The following is an 18,503-nucleotide window of genomic DNA, read 5'->3' on the forward strand; positions in this document are numbered from 1 at the left end:
GGATAAATCCATTTTCATTGATAGACTTGTATCCTTGGGTAACCGGTGCAAAAAATTCAAGGAAAACAAGTACTTAAAAAATTATAATAATCCAGTTTAATAAAACCCATGAGCTGGATCAAACTTTTGATAGTTTGATTGTGTAGTTGGGTTGCTGTCTTAAGATCAGCTACAATCCCTTAATGTTAAGAGTGGTATGAATCTTCTCTTTGATATATTTGTGTAATGAGGGGTTTGTCTCTACTTACTTATAACATGTTGTAACAGAATAATGAAGCCACACAAGTTTAGCATGACATCTGTCTTTGTGGTTCTGGATTTCCATTTCCTAGAAAATAAAAAAGCAAATAAAAATCTTTCCAAACTATGAATATGTATCCCATTATGTACATAATATAAACAGAAGATATGGTATGATTTTCATTGTTGAAGGTCATAAAGTGACCTATAAATATTAATTTCTTTGTCAGTTGGTCTTTTGTCTTTGCTCATTGTTGAAGGCCGTACGATGACCTATAGTTGTTAATGTCTGTGTCAATTTGGTCTTTTGTTGAGAGTTGTCTCTAAGGCAATCATACCACATCTTCTTTTTAAAATTAAGCAGATTGAGAAATAGCTTTTTATAGAAAAGGTGATGATTACCATTGGTTGCACTTGTAAATGACTACATTTAATAAATCAATCCTAAAAATAATCACTTGTAAATGTAGAAAATGTTAGATAAACAGACGAGCAGAAGTGATCTCATTGGTCAAAATAATGTAGTAGGGGTGGTCTCATTGGTCAAAATAATGTAGTAGGGGTGGTCCACTACTATCTTTCACAAGATGGTGCAGCACTGTATTCACAAGTTTTGCTTTCCTTACCACTTGAAACGTTTGTTCCATATCATTTGGATCTACTTGTTGTCGTGGTTGTCGTTTTCGTGGGTAGTAATTCAACGTGCTGTCTTTTGTTTTAACTCTTTTCAAAACAGAAGTAATCTACAATAGCAATATGAAAAGACAATAATAAAATATGATTAAAAAAAAGTTGCACATAAAATTTTCACAATCTATGCCAAAGCTGAGGTACAAATGGTTCTATCCCTTAATAACATAATACCCTTTAAATATGATGCATAATTTTTTTTATTTTTTGTTGTTGCAGCTATCTGTTTTTAGAAAAAAATATGAACTGTATATATATATATATATATATATGAGTAATAAACTATTATTGTGTAGCTCATGTTTTATCAAAATTCAATATGGAACCAGATGAAGAAATTAAATTACTTCTCTTTAGTAAAGTTACATACACCATTGCATTTGATGAATTTTGACCCCTAAGTTTTATTCTTATACATGACGGCCTTGTTTATTGATAGATGAAATCTTTGGATACAATTTATATAAACTAGTTACCCTAAGGAAGATTCAGGTAAAATAGTTTCAGAGAAGAAGATTTTTAAATGTTATCTTTATTTATAATAATCTTCAAGAAAATAACCAAAAACTGCAAAATTTCCTTAAAATTACCAATTTAGTCGCAGCAACCCAACAATGGGTTGTTAGATTCCTTCTTAAAATGTCAGGGCTGATGGAACTTAACCTATTGAACATATTTACCTACATCAAATGTTTTCTAAATGCTTTAACTTTTGAGATATGAGCAAAAAATTGCATTTGACCCCTATCTTCTATTTTAGCCATGGCGTCCATATTTTTCGACTTTAAATCGAAACTTCGGATACAAATTTTAAACTGGATAACCTAAGGAACATTCAGGTAAAGTTTAAATTTTTTTGGCTCAGTAGTTTCAGGAGAAGATTCGTGAAATGGATTACACTAGACGCTGCTGGACGCCAAGTCAGGGCATCAGGTAGCATCAAAGGCCACTGTGAGCTCAGAACAGACAAGTTTTCAAAAATCCCTTAGACTCACCCTGTCTCCATTGAATCTGTAACGCCCAATCAACAGTCCCTGCTCCCTGGTACTTTGGGACCTCAGTTTTGACAGTGTTGTATAGGGGTCTTCTGAACTGGAAATCATCAACATAACACCTGAATACCAAAATATTATTTCATTAATAAATGGGGAGATTGGGGTCAGAAGGCACTTTGACATAATCACACACTAATACATAGATAACGACGAATATTATGTACAAAGTTTCATGAAATTCTGTTGTGTGGTTTTAGATGAGTTGCCCTGGCAAACTGTTGTAGTAGTAAATCATGCCTAAATACTAAATTCAAAGGGGCATAATTCTAAGAAAGAAAGAAACTGAATCATATTTTTTTTTGCATAGCATGTCTTAATTATCTACAAAGTGTCATAAAATCTTGCTGTGTGGTTTCAGAAGAGTTGCACTGACAAACTGTCACAGTTCTATATATAACCACATTTTTTAATCAAAGGGGGTAGAACTCCTTCATATCATAGACAAAAATTTTGGATTTAAAATTCAGACATTTTTTTTTTTAACAATGTTTTAGCATTAGATATCAACTTACCGTCTGGGAAGAATCTCATGTATCTGAAATATTCCACAAGGTGCCATGGTTTGTAGAATGAGTCCAGACTCTTCTCTCCTACTCTCATATAGGATGTCCTACTAATATAGCAACCTGTTACAGAGAAATAGATAATGGTAAGAATCATTTTGTGGAAGAGATGAGCAGCTGAGAATCTAATACTCCACCCTTTTCATTTTTCATACCTTTTGGAAAACTAAACAACAAACCCTCTCATGTTTGAACTAAAAACTAAACAACAAACCCTCTCATGTTTGAACTAAACAACAAACCCTCTCATGTTTGAACTAAAAACTAAACAACAAACCCTCTCATGTTTGAACTAAAAACTAAACAACAAACCCTCTCATGTTTGAACTAAACAACAAACCCTCTCATGTTTGAACTAAACAACAAACCCTCTCATGTTTGAACTAAACAACAAACCCTCTCATGTTTGAACTAAACAACAAACCCTCTCATGTTTGAACTAAACAACATACCCTCTCATGTTTGAACTAAAAACTAAACAACAAACCCTCTCATGTTTGAACTAAACAACAAACCCTCTCATGTTTGAACTAAACAACAAACCCTCTCATGTTTGAACTAAACAACAAACCCTCTCATGTTTGAACTAAACAACAAACCCTCTCATGTTTGAACTAAACAACATACCCTCTCATGTTTGAACTAAACAACATACCCTCTCATGTTTGAACTAAACAACAAACCCTCTCATGTTTGAACTAAAAACTAAACAACAAACCCTCTCATGTTTGAACTAAACAACAAACCCTCTCATGTTTGAACTAAACAACAAACCCTCTCATGTTTGAACTAAACAACATACCCTCTCATGTTTGAACTAAAAACTAAACAACAAACCCTCTCATGTTTGAACTAAACAACAAACCCTCTCATGCTTGAACTAAACAACAAACCCTCTCATGTTTGAACTAAACAACAAACCCTCTCATGTTTGAACTAAAAATACTCCTATATTGTTATTATGATTTCACTTTCTTTGAGAGATAAAATATTCGAAAAATATCTGATGTATTTACGATTGTAGTTTTCACTCATTAATTAACTTCCTGTATTTGTTTTTACTCATTAATCGACAAGAAATTAGATTTGACTCAGAAGGATATCTCTAACACTTCAGGTAGGACTCTTACCACACCACCAACCACTAAAAGAGAAGTCCTGTCATACTTAACGAACCCTGTTTCTAAAGCTGATTTTTTACCTACCATTAAACAGTACATGTGGTCTATTAATAAACATGTTTCTCCAGGAGACATACTTTCTCAGTTTCCCAGTGTTTGGGCCCCAGGTTCTGAAAAAAGTCATTATACTGTTCAGGCTATAAACATATTTAACATGTTTAACATGTTTAAGGATAAAACCCCATGACCAAAGGGGTATAAAAATATTTGTTCTAGGAATTCTATTATAATTGATAATTTCTAAATAATGTGTTTAAACACATCACTCATGTAGTCCATAATCAATGCAAGATGAACGAACTATTGAGGTTAAGAAATCTAGAAATCTATTCAACAATAAAAACAAAATTTTGAAATCGAACAATACATGTAAGGTGAACTAGAACACATTTTTGTTAAGGGACCGGCTGGAGCAAGCCTCCAGGTGCTGGATTTTCTCCTTGTTGAAAACCAATTGTTGACATATAATTACTGTTACTTAAACATGTGACCAATGAGGCCCCTATAATGTATAACTTAAGGTAACACTCTACCTTGAACAAATCTGCCTCCATATTCCATCATCTCGGGCACAAATATGGAACCCTCTGCTCACCTAAAATACATGTCAATTTTTCAAGGCAAATTTTCATTTCTTGAACCCAAACAAAATACATTTTTTATTTTTTTGTTTTGATGACATTAGATTCTACAATTATTTTTTTCAATATCAAGTTATTTAAGATTTTTAACATTTTTTGTCCAAACACAGCGACACTACTTTATTGCAATTATAAAGTGTTATCATAGTGACACTACTTTATTGCAATTATAAAGTGTTATCATAGTGACACTACTTTATTGTAATTATAAAGTGTTATCATAGTGACACTACTTTATTGCAATTATAAAGTGTTATCATAGTGACACTACTTTATTGCAATTATAAAGTGTTATCATAGTGACACTACTTTATTGTAATTATAAAGTGTTATCATAGTGACACTACTTTATTGCAATTATAAAGTGTTATCATAGTGACACTACTTTATTGCAATTATAAAGTGTTATCATAGTGACACTACTTTATTGCAATTATAAAGTGTTATCATAGTGACACTACTTTATTGCAATTATAAAGTGTTATCATAGTGACACTACTTTATTGCAATTATAAAGTGTTATCATAGTGACACTACTGACACTACTTTATTGCAATTATAAAGTGTTATCATAGTGACACTAAATTATAAAGTGTTATCATAGTGACACTACTTTATTGTAATTATAAAGTGTTATCATAGTAAGTGTTATCATAGTGACACTACTTTATTGTAATTATAAAGTGTTATCATAGTGACACTACTTTATTGTAATTATAAAGTGTTATCATAGTGACACTACTTTATTGCAATTATAAAGTGTTATCATAGTGACACTACTTTATTGTAATTATAAAGTGTTATCATAGTGACACTACTTTATTGTAATTATAAAGTGTTATCATAGTAAGTGTTATCATAGTGACACTACTTTATTGTAATTATAAAGTGTTATCATAGTGACACTACTTTATTGTAATTATAAAGTGTTATCATAGTGACACTACTTTATTGCAATTATAAAGTGTTATCATAGTGACACTACTTTATTGTAATTATAAAGTGTTATCATAGTGACACTACTTTATTGCAATTATAAAGTGTTATCATAGTGACACTACTTTATTGTAATTATAAAGTGTTATCATAGTAAGTGTTATCATAGTGACACTACTTTATTGCAATTATAAAGTGTTATCATAGTGACACTACTTTATTGTAATTATAAAGTGTTATCATAGTGACACTACTTTATTGCAATTATAAAGTGTTATCATAGTGACACTACTTTATTGTAATTATAAAGTGTTATCATAGTGACACTACTTTATTGCAATTATAAAGTGTTATCATAGTGACACTACTTTATTGTAATTATAAAGTGTTATCATAGTGACACTACTTTATTGCAATTATAAAGTGTTATCATAGTGACACTACTTTATTGCAATTATAAAGTGTTATCATAGTGACACTACTTTATTGCAATTATAAAGTGTTATCATAGTGACACTACTTTATTGTAATTATAAAGTGTTATCATAGTAAGTGTTATCATAGTGACACTACTTTATTGCAATTATAAAGTGTTATCATAGTGACACTACTTTATTGTAATTATAAAGTGTTATCATAGTGACAGTACTTTATTGTAATTATAAAGTGTTATCATAGTGACAGTACTTTATTGTAATTATAAAGTGTTATCATAGTGACACTACTTTATTGCAATTATAAAGTGTTATCATAGTGACACTACTTTATTGTAATTATAAAGTGTTATCATAGTGACACTACTTTATTGTAATTATAAAGTGTTATCATAGTGACACTACTGACACTACTTTATTGTAATTATAAAGTGTTATCATAGTGACACTACTTTATTGTAATTATAAAGTGTTATCATAGTGACACTACTTTATTGTAATTATAAAGTGTTATCATAGTGACACTACTTTATTGTAATTATAAAGTGTTATCATAGTGACACTACTTTATTGCAATTATAAAGTGTTATCATAGTGACACAACTTTATTGTAATTATAAAGTGTTATCATAGTGACACTACTTTATTGCAATTATAAAGTGTTATCATAGTAAGTGTTATCATAGTGACACTACTTTATTGTAATTATGAAGTGTTATCATAGTGACACTACTTTATTGCAATTATAAAGTGTTATCATAGTGACACTACTTTATTGTAATTATAAAGTGTTATCATAGTGACACTACTTTATTGCAATTATAAAGTGTTATCATAGTGACACTACTTTATTGTAATTATAAAGTGTTATCATAGTGACACTACTTTATTGTAATTATAAAGTGTTATCATAGTGACACTACTTTATTGTAATTATAAAGTGTTATCATAGTAAGTGTTATCATAGTGACACTACTTTATTGTAATTATAAAGTGTTATCATAGTGACACTACTTTATTGTAATTATAAAGTGTTATCATAGTGACACTACTTTATTGTAATTATAAAGTGTTATCATAGTGACACTACTTTATTGCAATTATAAAGTGTTATCATAGTAAGTGTTATCATAGTGACACTACTTTATTGTAATTATAAAGTGTTATCATAGTGACACTACTTTATTGCAATTATAAAGTGTTATCATAGTGACACTACTTTATTGTAATTATAAAGTGTTATCATAGTGACACTACTTTATTGTAATTATAAAGTGTTATCATAGTGACACTACTGACACTACTTTATTGTAATTATAAAGTGTTATCATAGTGACACTACTTTATTGTAATTATAAAGTGTTATCATAGTGACACTACTGACACTACTTTATTGTAATTATAAAGTGTTATCATAGTGACACTACTTTATTGTAATTATAAAGTGTTATCATAGTGACACTACTGACACTACTTTATTGTAATTATAAAGTGTTATCATAGTGACACTACTTTATTGTAATTATAAAGTGTTTTCATAGTGACACTACTGACACTACTTTATTGTAATTATAAAGTGTTATCATAGTGACACTACTTTATTGTAATTATAAAGTGTTATCATAGTGACACTACTGACACTACTTTATTGTAATTATAAAGTGTTATCATAGTGACACTACTTTATTGCAATTATAAAGTGTTATCATAGTGACACTACTTTATTGTAATTATAAAGTGTTATCATAGTGACACTACTTTATTGTAATTATAAAGTGTTATCATAGTGACACTACTTTATTGTAATTATAAAGTGTTATCATAGTGACACTACTTTATTGCAATTATAAAGTGTTATCATAGTGACACTACTTTATTGTAATTATAAAGTGTTATCATAGTGACACTACTTTATTGTAATTATAAAGTGTTATCATAGTGACACTACTGACACTACTTTATTGTAATTATAAAGTGTTATCATAGTGACACTACTTTATTGTAATTATAAAGTGTTATCATAGTGACACTACTGACACTACTTTATTGTAATTATAAAGTGTTATCATAGTGACACTACTTTATTGTAATTATAAAGTGTTATCATAGTGACACTACTGACACTACTTTATTGTAATTATAAAGTGTTATCATAGTGACACTACTTTATTGTAATTATAAAGTGTTATCATAGTAAGTGTTATCATAGTGACACTACTTTATTGTAATTATAAAGTGTTATCATAGTGACACTACTTTATTGCAATTATAAAGTGTTATCATAGTGACACTACTTTATTGTAATTATAAAGTGTTATCATAGTGACACTACTTTATTGCAATTATAAAGTGTTATCATAGTGACACTACTTTATTGTAATTATAAAGTGTTATCATAGTGACACTACTTTATTGTAATTATAAAGTGTTATCATAGTGACACTACTTTATTGTAATTATAAAGTGTTATCATAGTGACACTACTTTATTGTAATTATAAAGTGTTATCATAGTGACACTACTTTATTGCAATTATAAAGTGTTATCATAGTGACACTACTTTATTGTAATTATAAAGTGTTATCATAGTGACACTACTTTATTGTAATTATAAAGTGTTATCATAGTGACACTACTTTATTGTAATTATAAAGTGTTATCATAGTGACACTACTTTATTGTAATTATAAAGTGTTATCATAGTGACACTACTGACACTACTTTATTGTAATTATAAAGTGTTATCATAGTGACACTACTTTATTGCAATTATAAAGTGTTATCATAGTGACACTACTTTATTGCAATTATAAAGTGTTATCATAGTGACACTACTTTATTGTAATTATAAAGTGTTATCATAGTGACACTACTTTATTGTAATTATAAAGTGTTATCATAGTGACACTACTTTATTGTAATTATAAAGTGTTATCATAGTGACACTACTTTATTGCAATTATAAAGTGTTATCATAGTGACACTACTTTATTGTAATTATAAAGTGTTATCATAGTGACACTACTGACACTACTTTATTGTAATTATAAAGTGTTATCATAGTGACACTACTTTATTGTAATTATAAAGTGTTATCATAGTGACACTACTTTATTGTAATTATAAAGTGTTATCATAGTGACACTACTTTATTGTAATTATAAAGTGTTATCATAGTGACACTACTTTATTGTAATTATAAAGTGTTATCATAGTGACACTACTTTATTGCAATTATAAAGTGTTATCATAGTGACACTACTTTATTGTAATTATAAAGTGTTATCATAGTGACACTACTTTATTGTAATTATAAAGTGTTATCAATTAATTACTTATGGTTTAAAAATTATAATGGCAACACTAAAACATGTAAAATGCATATCTTTCAAAAAGGATGAAAGACCAAACAATCTCCCTGGAAATCTGAAGTGCCAAACTTATACAACTACATAAACTACATACCAATTATCTTTGAATCGTCATAAGTGGTTCCTCTTAATTGACCAAAAAACAAATCAAAATATTTAATAGCCACTTGAAACAACATTGCTAAGACTTGCCTTTATTTAGAAATTATTGCTTGCATTTGTTTTTTGCAGAATGGACAAAAATGCATGATGACTCACCGGACAGATATCAGAATACCAAATAAATATAAAATCCTCCCAACAATTTATGCATTTATAGTGGTGTAGACCAGACACAATGAAACCAGCTCAATCTATATAGCATAACAAAAAGATAAAGACTGCTGAGGTATAATAAAGGACATGGCCCACATATGCACCAGCAACTGAGTGACAGGATAACATATAAAATTGTATTTATTTCTTACCTCAGAGAGAAGAAATAGGACACGCCCAACATATGTCCTAGCAACTGTGCAATATGATAGAATATAAAGTTTGTATCTATACCTTAATTACATATGATAGTAGAAATAAGACATGGTCAACATTTGCCCTAAGAACACAATAACAGGACTAAACATAAATTTATTCCTTACCTCTGACAGAATTTCCAGTTGTTTTATGTCTAAATCAGGGGAGACAACCCATTTGAAGATATAAATCAGTAGTTCTACTGGCAGAACAGATATGTGGGTAGTCTGAAATTTATAAGATAAAAATTTGTATGTAGGAGGTACAATTATATAGTCAATACATATTGATATATGTTGTTGTTATGGTACAGTGAAACCTGTCCAAACCGAACACCCACAGGACTTTGCGTTTTTGTTTTGAAGAGGTAATATGAAGTCGACACCAAAATAATTTTGGCACTTTCTGACAAGGAAGGATAGGTGACACAAAAGACGACAATTCATTTTCATGATGATTTATATGTAAATGTAAAAATCTAGGTAGATCAAGACAGGGTTCTGTTTTTTCAGGTTAGATTAATGTTAATTAATAGGAAAATTTTGTGGGACTTTGAAAATTGTTCGGTTGAAACTGAAATTCAGTTTCTTCAGGGTTCGTTTACCCAGGTTTCATTGTATTATACTGGGGAATCAAAAATTAATTTATTGGTGGATTTTGTTGGTATTGGTGCACCACAAATTGAACACTGCACCATTTTTGTGCACATACATGACATAATTGAAACACAGAACAATGTCAAAATTTTCTATCATTTAGTAATTGATTTCTGTTCTTTGATAGTTCTTGATTCACCAATTTTTATGGAAACCACAAAGTTAGTATTTAACGAATAATAATGAGATCACCATGACTACTTACATTCTGTTCAAACTGTTGTTGACATATTTTCCTGTGGTCAATCTGTAGTTTTTGGAAGTGAGTCACCAGGTCATCGTCCAGAATCTCATCCTGGTCAATACTAAAAATATAGATAAATGGTTGATTCTGAAAGAAATGTTTGTACAGAGCATAGTATATTGAGGGGGGATAGGACCTTTATCGGGACTCCAGGATGGGGTGTTTTTTAAGATCGGGATTTCGGGATTGACCTGACCCTTTCTGGACCTGGGAATTCTTTTTATCGAAGGTCGGGATGTTGGGATTTTAATTCATTTAAATTCAGGACCTCAGGATTTTGTGTTTTTAAGCCCAGGATTTCAGAATCAGGACCCCTCTTACCCCCCCCCCCCCCCCCTCTATATTATTTCGTCCGCCGTTCTTGTGGTGTATATAAAAAAAGAAGATCTGGTATGATTGCCAATGAGACAACTCTCCACAAGAGACCAAAATAACACAGAAATTAGCAACTATGGGTCATTGTACGGCCTTCAACAATGAGCAAAGCACATACCGTATAGTCAGCCATAAAAGGTGTGTCTTTTGTCATTTTATCTTTCCATTAGCATTTTCTAGTGCATCATTCTTATATGATGAGATAGATACACTTTGCAAATGATTTTTACAATTGTTCTTATGTTACTGTTACAACACTCTTCTAGGTTAATGGGATGGTATATAGATAGACCACAAACATGTTTATTCTCACCACACTTGTATGTAGCAGTCAACAGTCAGGAGCCTGTAATTCAATGGTTTTCGTTGTCAATATACATGATATAATTGAATTTTATGCGACTGTCATATAAGTGAGTGGTTTAGCTAGCTATAAAACTAGGTTTAATACACCATTTTCTGCATAAGAAAATGCCTGTACCAAGTCAGGAATATGACAGTTGTTATTCATTTGTTGGAGTTTTTGAGCTTTTGATTTTGCCATTTGATTAGGGACTTTCGTTTTGAATTTTCCTCGGAGTTTGGTATTTTTGTGATTTGACCTTTTTTCATTGGTTGTTGTCGGTCATGTGATTTGACCTTTTTTCATTGGTTGTTGTAGGTCATACTCCTTTTATGTTTGAATTGTTACCCATACTGACTTAAATGGTATTTTAGAGTTTAACCTGACAATCAGTTATATGCTTAAGTTATAAACTACCTTCCAACTGAACTCTCACTTTCTTGTCTCTCTGAAAAATAATAAGTTATAGTTACATTGACACAGATATATGTCATGTCTTTATGAAATTCAAATGATAGTATTTTAACATGCACAGCTATGTAACAAATGTAAAGTCAATGAACCATAACTGAAGGTAATACTATAAATATTAATACAACTGAAGGTAATACTATAAATATTAATACAACTGCATAAAAAATATCATTGACTTAACATTAGTATTTCAACATCTTAAAAACTGATCTAATCACAACTAGAGGCTCTAAAGAGCCTGTGTCGCTCACCTTGGTCTATGTGAATATTAAAGGAAGCAGATGGATTCATGACAAAATTGTGTTTTGGTGATGGTGATGTGTTTGTACATCTTACTTTACTGAACATTCTTGCTGCTTAAAATTATTTCTATCTATAATGAACTTGGCCCATTAGTTTCAGTGGAAAATGTTAGTAAAAATTTACAAATTTTATGAAAATTGTTAAAAATTGACTATAAAGAACAATAACTCCTAAGGGGGTCAATTGACCATTTCGGTCATGTGACTTATTTGTAAATCTTACTTTGCTGAACATTATTGTTGTTTACAGTTTATCTCTATCAATAATAATATTCAAGATAATGACCAAAAACAGCAAAATTTCCTTAAAACTAACAATTCAGGGTCAGCAACCCAACAACGGGTTGTCCGATTCATCTAAAAATTTCAGAGCAGATAAATGTTGACCTGATAAACAATTTTACCTCATGTCAGATTTGCTCTAAATGCTTTGGTTTTTGAGTTATAAGCCAAAAACTGCATTTTACCCCATGTTCTGTTTTTAGCCATGGCGGCCATCTTGGTTGGATGGCCGGGTCACCGGACACATTTTTCAAACTACTAGCCCAAAAGATGATTGTGGCCAAGTTTGGATTTATTTGGCCAAGTAGTTTCAGAGGAGAAGATTTTTGTAAAAGATTACTAAGATTTACGAAAAATGGTTAGAAATTGACTATAAAGGGCAATAACTCCTAAAGGGGTCAACTGACCATTTCAGTCATGTTGACTTATTTGTAAATCTTACTTTGCTGAACATTATTGCTGTTTATAGATTATCTCTATCTATAATAATATTCAAGATAATAACCAAAAACAGCAAAATTTCCTTAAAATTACTAATTCAGGGCCAGCAACCCAACAACAGGTTGTCCGATTCATCTGAAAATTTCAGGGCAGATAGATCTTTTAGGCCAGGTGAGCTAAAAATAAGAACTAAGCTAAAGAACTAAAAAGAAATGGGGGAAGGGGTTGGAACCCCCCCCCCCTTTTTTTATGATCAATGCATTTGAATGGGGACATGTACCGTAGTTGGAACCACCCAACCCCCTTTGTTCTGGGTTAGCCCCCCCCTTTAAAATGGCTGGATCCGCCCCTGGGTACCAGAACCAGAATGTGTTGTGCCTTTACTAAGATATTAACCCCTAGCTGACCTGATCACAAACTAATACATTGCTGACATAACAAATGGTATATCTATGTCTCTCTTTTTTTTATGAGAGTCAAAAACTGAAGAATGTACATATTAATTAGTCAGGATCCTCTTAAGTGGTTGTCATATTGTGTGTGTGTGTGTGTGAAATCCATTATGAATTGTGGGGAATTAAATCAGAATACATTTATTGAAACACTTTTTGAGAACTAAAAAATCACAAAATATACAAGCCACAAAACATTTCAATTCTACCTCTGAATTGATATGTGTTGCTTTTCTGTAAACATACTAACAACTGAACTGACCTCTTGGACTTTTACCACTAGAATAACATTTGAATTCTATCTCTGAATCCAGATGTGTGGCTTCTCTGTAATACTTTATTGCTGTAAATAAGAAAAATAAAATTGAAAAGCATGAACAGAATATAAAATTGAACAAACAGACAAATATTATTTAAATTATCAAGGGGCATAACTCCTTAAAATATTACTAATTGGTTTTAATATTTGAAAACCATCCACAGGTCACTTAAACAACTTTTACTTGCTCCATTGGAAAAGTAGTGACTAATTTTGGACTCATTATACATGTACTTATGCAGCAGACATATTTATACCCATCTAGCAAGTCTAGTATTCATGTGAGGAATACATATTTCATAGTCTACATATACATGTACATTGTGAATTGCAAACAATATAACAAGAAATCAACCATTAAAAAGTATAATGCTCATCACCCAAGTACTACATCCTTGTGTACAATTAAGATTTTTCAAAAATGGGTTCATGCACAATTCAGAAACCATGTCAACAAGTGTCTTATTTCAAACCTATTTTTGAATTTGATGTTTGATGTTTGATAGGCTTCCAACCTTTAAAGATTAAAGAGGACTGAACCCATTGATATAATGTGTTTACCTTCATATAAGTGTCCAGACTGCTCCAGTTTCATTCCTTTGTAGAATAAAAACTTGGCCTGAAATACAATAACATTGTTAAACATTTGGTACATGAAATTTTAATTGAGGTCAAATAATTCTTGCTCAACATTTATTGACTTATTGAAGTCATGATTTGTCTTTAATTAAAAGGAGACAAATCTTGAAACCTACAAACAAAGACCTCTATAAGTCAAAGGCAGATTTAGACTTATTTATGTCTGAGCTCTGAATTGGTATTGTATATGTTTTATAACTTTCAGTACCTCTTCTTCTACTGTAGGTGTCTGATTAGCATTAGTATTGCTATTATTGGTATCATTGTGTTTTTTCATTAACTCTTGCTTACCTCTTCCTCTACTGTTGGTGTCTGATTAGCATTAGTATTGCTATCATTGGTATCATTGTGTTTTTTCATTAACTCTTGCTTACCTCTTCCTCTACTGTTGGTGTCTGATTAGCATTAGTATTGCTATCATTGGTATCATTGTGTTTTTCATTAACTCCTGCTTACCTCTTCCTCTACTGTAGGTGTCTGATTAGTATTAGTATTGCTATAATTGGTATCATTGTGTTTTTTCATTAACTCTTGCTTACCTCTTCCTCTACTGTAGGTGTCTGATTAGCATTAGTATTGCTATCATTGGTATCATTGTGTTTTTCATTAACTCTTGCTTACCTCTTCCTCTACTGTAGGTGTCTGATTAGCATTAGTATTGCTATCATTGGTATCGTTGTGTTTTTCATTAACTCTTGCTTACCTCTTCCTCTACTGTAGGTGTCTGATTAGCATTAGTATTGCTATCATTGGTATCATTGTGTTTTTCATTAACTCCTGCTTACCTCTTCCTCTACTGTAGGTGTCTGATTAGCATTAGTATTGCTATCATTGGTATCATTGTGTTTTTCATTAACTCTTGCTTACCTCTTCCTCTACTGTAGGTGTCTGATTAGCATTAGTATTGCTATCATTGGTATCATTGTGTTTTTCATTAACTCTTGCTTACCTCTTCCTCTACTGTAGGTGTCTGATTAGCATTAGTATTGCTATCATTGGTATCGTTGTGTTTTTCATTAACTCTTGCTTACCTCTTCCTCTACTGTAGGTGTCTGATTAGCATTAGTATTGCTATCATTGGTATCATTGTGTTTTTTCATTAACTCCTGCTTACCTCTTCTTCTACTGTTGGTGTCTGATTAGCATTAGTATTGCTATCATTGGTATCGTTGTGTTTTTCATTAACTCTTGCTTACCTCTTCCTCTACTGTAGGTGTCTGATTAGCATTAGTATTGCTATCATTGGTATCATTGTGTTTTTCATTAACTCCTGCTTACCTCTTCCTCTACTGTAGGTGTCTGATTAGCATTAGTATTGCTATCATTGGTATCATTGTGTTTTTCATTAACTCCTGCTTACCTCTTCCTCTACTGTAGGTGTCTGATTAGCATTAGTATTGCTATCATTGGTATCGTTGTGTTTTTCATTAACTCTTGCTTACCTCTTCCTCTACTGTAGGTGTCTGATTAGCATTAGTATTGCTATCATTGGTATCGTTGTGTTTTTCATTAACTCTTGCTTACCTCTTCCTCTACTGTTGGTGTCTGATTAGCATTAGTATTGCTATCATTGGTATCATTGTGTTTTTTCATTAACTCCTGCTTACCTCTTCTTCTACTGTTGGTGTCTGATTAGCATTAGTATTGCTATCATTGGTATCGTTGTGTTTTTCATTAACTCTTGCTTACCTCTTCCTCTACTGTAGGTGTCTGATTAGCATTAGTATTGCTATCATTGGTATCATTGTGTTTTTCATTAACTCCTGCTTACCTCTTCCTCTACTGTAGGTGTCTGATTAGCATTAGTATTGCTATCATTGGTATCATTGTGTTTTTCATTAACTCTTGCTTACCTCTTCCTCTACTGTAGGTGTCTGATTAGCATTAGTATTGCTATCATTGGTATCATTGTGTTTTTCATTAACTCCTGGTTAACCTTTTCCTCTACTGTTGGTGTCTGATTAGCATTAGTATTGCTATCATTGGTATCATTGTGTTTTTCATTAACTCTTGCTTACCTCTTCCTCTACTGTAGGTGTCTGATTAGCATTAGTATTGCTATCATTGGTATCATTGTGTTTTTCATTAACTCTTGCTTACCTCTTCATCTACTGTAGGTGTCTGATTAGCATTAGTATTGCTATCATTGGTATCATTGTGTTTTTCATTAACTCCTGCTTACCTCTTCCTCTACTGTTGGTGTCTGATTAGCATTAGTATTGCTATCATTGGTATCATTGTGTTTTTCATTAACTCCTGCTTACCTCTTCCTCTACTGTAGGTGTCTGATTAGCATTAGTATTGCTATCATTGGTATCATGTTTTTTCATTAACTCTTGCTTACCTCTTCCTCTACTGTAGGTGTCTGATTAGCATTAGTATTGCTATCATTGGTATCATTGTGTTTTTCATTAACTCTTGCTTACCTCTTCCTCTACTGTAGGTGTCTGATTAGCATTAGTATTGCTATCATTGGTATCATTGTGTTTTTCATTAACTCCTGCTTACCTCTTCCTCTACTGTAGGTGTCTGATTAGCATTAGTATTGCTATCATTGGTATCATTGTGTTTTTCATTAACTCTTGCTTACCTCTTCCTCTACTGTAGGTGTCTGATTAGCATTAGTATTGCTATCATTGGTATCATTGTGTTTTTCATTAACTCCTGCTTACCTCTTCCTCTACTGTAGGTGTCTGATTAGCATTAGTATTGCTATCATTGGTATCATTGTGTTTTTCATTAACTCTTGCTTACCTCTTCCTCTACTGTTGGTGTCTGATTAGCATTAGTATTGCTATCATTGGTATCATTGTGTTTTTTCATTAACTCTTGCTTACCTCTTCCTCTACTGTTGGTGTCTGATTAGCATTAGTATTGCTATCATTGGTATCATTGTGTTTTTCATTCACTCTTGCTTACCTCTTCCTCTACTGTAGGTGTCTGATTAGCATTAGTATTGCTATCATTGGTATCATTGTGTTTTTCATTAACTCTTGCTTACCTCTTCCTCTACTGTAGGTGTCTGATTAGCATTAGTATTGCTATCATTGGTATCATTGTGTTTTTCATTAACTCTTGCTTACCTCTTCCTCTACTGTAGGTGTCTGATTAGCATTAGTATTGCTATCATTGGTATCATTGTGTTTTTCATTAACTCTTGCTTACCTCTTCCTCTACTGTTGGTGTCTGATTAGCATTAGTATTGCTATCATTGGTATCATTGTGTTTTTCATTAACTCTTGCTTACCTCTTCCTCTACTGTAGGTGTCTGATTAGCATTAGTATTGCTATCATTGGTATCATTGTGTTTTTCATTAACTCTTGCTTACCTCTTCCTCTACTGTTGGTGTCTGATTAGCATTAGTATTGCTATCATTGGTATCATTGTGTTTTTCATTAACTCTTGCTTACCTCTTCCTCTACTGTAGGTGTCTGATTAGCATTAGTATTGCTATCATTGGTATCATTGTGTTTTTCATTAACTCCTGCTTACCTCTTCCTCTACTGTAGGTGTCTGATTAGCATTAGTATTGCTATCATTGGTATCATTGTGTTTTTCATTAACTCTTGCTTACCTCTTCCTCTACTGTAGGTGTCTGATTAGCATTAGTATTGCTATCATTGGTATCATTGTGTTTTTTCATTAACTCTTGCTTACCTCTTCCTCTACTGTAGGTGTCTGATTAGCATTAGTATTGCTATCATTGGTATCATTGTGTTTTTCATTAACTCTTGCTTACCTCTTCCTCTACTGTAGGTGTCTGATTACCATTAGTATTGCTATCATTGGTATCATTGTGTTTTTCATTAACTCTTGCTTACCTCTTCCTCTACTGTAGGTGTCTGATTAGCATTAGTATTGCTATCATTGGTATCATTGTGTTTTTTCATTAACTCCTGCTTACCTCTTCCTCTACTGTTGGTGTCTGATTAGCATTAGTATTGCTATCATTGGTATCATTGTGTTTTTCATTAACTCTTGCTTACCTCTTCCTCTACTGTAGGTGTCTGATTAGCATTAGTATTGCTATCATTGGTATCATTGTGTTTTTTCATTAACTCTTGCTTACCTCTTCCTCTACTGTAGGTGTCTGATTAGCAGTAGTATTGCTATCATTGGTATCGTTGTGTTTTTTCATTAACTCTTGCTTACCTCTTCCTCTACTGTAGGTGTCTGATTAGCATTAGTATTGCTATCATTGGTATTGTTGTGTTTTTCATTAACTCCTGCTTACCTCTTCCTCTACTGTAGGTGTCTGATGAGCATTAGTATTGCTATCATTGGTATCATTGTGTTTTTTCATTAACTCTTGCTTACCTCTTCCTCTACTGTAGGTGTCTGATTAGCATTA

At 31.7% G+C, this 18,503-nt stretch overlaps 1 protein-coding gene across 5 annotated transcripts in view; it reads right to left on the minus strand.

The window, feature by feature from the left end:
* LOC143054975 (F-box only protein 9-like) overlaps positions 1-18,503 on the minus strand; it is a 30,499-nt gene that overhangs the window by 3,875 nt on the left and 8,121 nt on the right. Inside the window, exons 1-12 of one of the 5 annotated variants that reach the window (XM_076228081.1) lie at positions 18,387-18,459; positions 14,074-14,131; positions 13,456-13,536; positions 11,660-11,690; positions 10,486-10,585; positions 9,750-9,851; positions 4,263-4,324; positions 3,754-3,839; positions 2,498-2,611; positions 1,926-2,044; positions 867-983; positions 249-328 (exon numbers count right to left, since the gene is read on the minus strand). In XM_076228081.1, the coding sequence (XP_076084196.1) occupies positions 249-328; positions 867-983; positions 1,926-2,044; positions 2,498-2,611; positions 3,754-3,839; positions 4,263-4,324; positions 9,750-9,851; positions 10,486-10,585; positions 11,660-11,690; positions 13,456-13,536; positions 14,074-14,131; positions 18,387-18,455 (1,019 nt within the window). In that variant the 5' untranslated portion in view covers positions 18,456-18,459. The other 4 variants (XM_076228080.1, XM_076228078.1, XM_076228079.1 and 1 more) reach the window with 4 other exon arrangements.

The sequence above is a fragment of the Mytilus galloprovincialis genome, chromosome 12 (genome assembly GCF_965363235.1).
Source record: "Mytilus galloprovincialis chromosome 12, xbMytGall1.hap1.1, whole genome shotgun sequence".
NCBI lineage: Eukaryota > Metazoa > Mollusca > Bivalvia > Mytilida > Mytilidae > Mytilus > Mytilus galloprovincialis.